The 1,824-nt window shown below is 51.0% G+C and overlaps 1 protein-coding gene across 1 annotated transcript; it reads left to right on the top strand.

The window, feature by feature from the left end:
* LOC109727400 lies at positions 684 to 1,178 on the top strand. Its single transcript, XM_020257528.1, has one exon. The coding sequence runs from the start codon at positions 684 to 686 to the stop codon at positions 1,176 to 1,178; it is 495 nt and encodes a 164-aa protein (XP_020113117.1).

Here is a 1,824-nt window from a genome sequence, read left to right as displayed (position 1 = left end):
GATCTAACTTGGGTTTGATCTTTTGTAGCCCTAATTGGAGCGTAAATCAATGCATTGGGAGACTCGGATTGGAATTTCGATAGGTCTACGTAGAGAAATTGAGGAAAAACCTCGTTTCGGCTTCGTTTGCCTAGGGCTGAGAATGGACTCACTTGAATGCTTTCGGTTGATTTGGTTTTGTTTGGTGTGTTGTAGCGACATGTTATCGTTGCGGGTCAAGTAGCTAATGTGGTTGTTGCGTTTCAGGAAGCGATGCCTCGTGGTAGACCTCGGACGAGGTCGGTGTCCGAGGAACTGAGTTCGGCTCCCGAGCAATCCGAAGCGAGCGGTGACGGGGAGCTTCGTAATCTGGTGTTTGCACTTGTGGGAATAGTGCGACAACAAGTAGAGTCGGTGCAACGCCAGGAAGAGCAAATTAAGCGACTCCAGGAGGCCTGGGTGCAACAACAGACGGCGACGGCTAAAGCTGGCGTCGAGCGACCTGCACCCCCTGTCGTGATACCAAGTGCAGCTGAAGGTGTGGCCACGGCGGCTATACCAGTCGCAGCGGTGGCAGCCGGCTCGGGTACTTCAAATCCTGAGGTGCGGCAATGGAGGCGGAAAGAGAGCGTGCACTCGCGACCCTCGTGATGTTTAAGAAGTTTAACCCACCAATGTTTGACGGAAAAAAAGTGGAACCGTGGATGGTGGAGTCATGGATTGACTTGACGGAAACACTCTTCGAGGATCTTTACACCTTGGAGAGAGATAAGGTGCATCTCGCCACGCATTGTTTGGAGAGGGCGGCGAAGGTATGGTGGAAGAGGGTGAAGCGAGATCGATCTTCCAACCTTCCGTCTGTGGTTTGGGAGGAGTTTCGGGGTTTGATGTTCACAAATTACTTCCCCGATAGTGAAAAGAAGAAGCTTCAGGATCAATTTCTGAAGCTAAGGCAAGGAAATCGCTCGATGGGAGAATATGAGCAGGAGTTTTCTTATATCATCGACTGCGTCCCTGATGTGGTTCGGGACAACAAGGATAGGGCCGATTGGTTCGAGTGTGGACTTTGGCCGAAAATTTACAAGGCAGTGCATATTGTTAAGCTCACGACCTTTGCAGAGGTCTTGGATTGGGCGTTGTGGGCGGTGCACGGCAATGCCTATGCGCGTGCGGAACGCGAGTCCCTGGAAAAGGAATAGGGCAAAGTAAAGAAGCGAATTGCGAGTGGTGCCGGGGGTCGGTCAAGTCCTAAGAAGCCCCCTCAGTATCCACAGCAGCAGTTGAGGAACTGGGGACCGACCTGATGTGTTATCTGCGGCGGTGATCAACGACCGCCGATCTGCCCACAGCATGAGGGGAGATGTTTTAGTTGTGGCCAGGGTAGTCACATTAGCCGGGAGTGTTCGGGTAGGGCATCGCCTACCCAACGGCTGCATCACCATGGGGAGCCCCGGTGCTATTTGTGAAAAAGAAGGATGGAACGCTTCGGCTTTGCGTGGATTATCAAGAGCTAAATAAGGTGACGATCAAGAACAAATACCCATTTCCTAGAATTGCTGATCTGTTCGACCAATTGCAAGGGTCCCGGGTATATTCGAAAATTGATTTCTAGTCGGGGTACCACCAGTTGAAGATCAAGCTGGAGGACGTGTATAAAACGGCGTTTCGTACACGTTATGGCCATTATGAACGGTAATGCCGTTTGGGCTTACCAATGCCTTTGCAACATTTATGGTCCTAATTAATCGAGTCTTCCGGCCGTTGTTGGATCGACGTGTCATGGTATTCATCGACGACTTATTGGTCTATTCTCGGAGTGATGAAGAGCACGAGGAACATTTGAGG

This window comes from Ananas comosus, linkage group 2 (genome assembly GCF_001540865.1).
Source record: "Ananas comosus cultivar F153 linkage group 2, ASM154086v1, whole genome shotgun sequence".
In the NCBI taxonomy this organism is placed as follows: Eukaryota; Viridiplantae; Streptophyta; class Magnoliopsida; order Poales; family Bromeliaceae; genus Ananas; species Ananas comosus.
This window is presented reverse-complemented; position numbering and strand designations above follow the sequence as displayed.

Excerpts from the sequence above, each read along its gene's own strand:
- LOC109727400 (XM_020257528.1), top strand. The coding sequence starts at position 684 with ATGGTGGAGTCATGGATTGACTTGACGGAAACACTCTTCGAGGATCTT.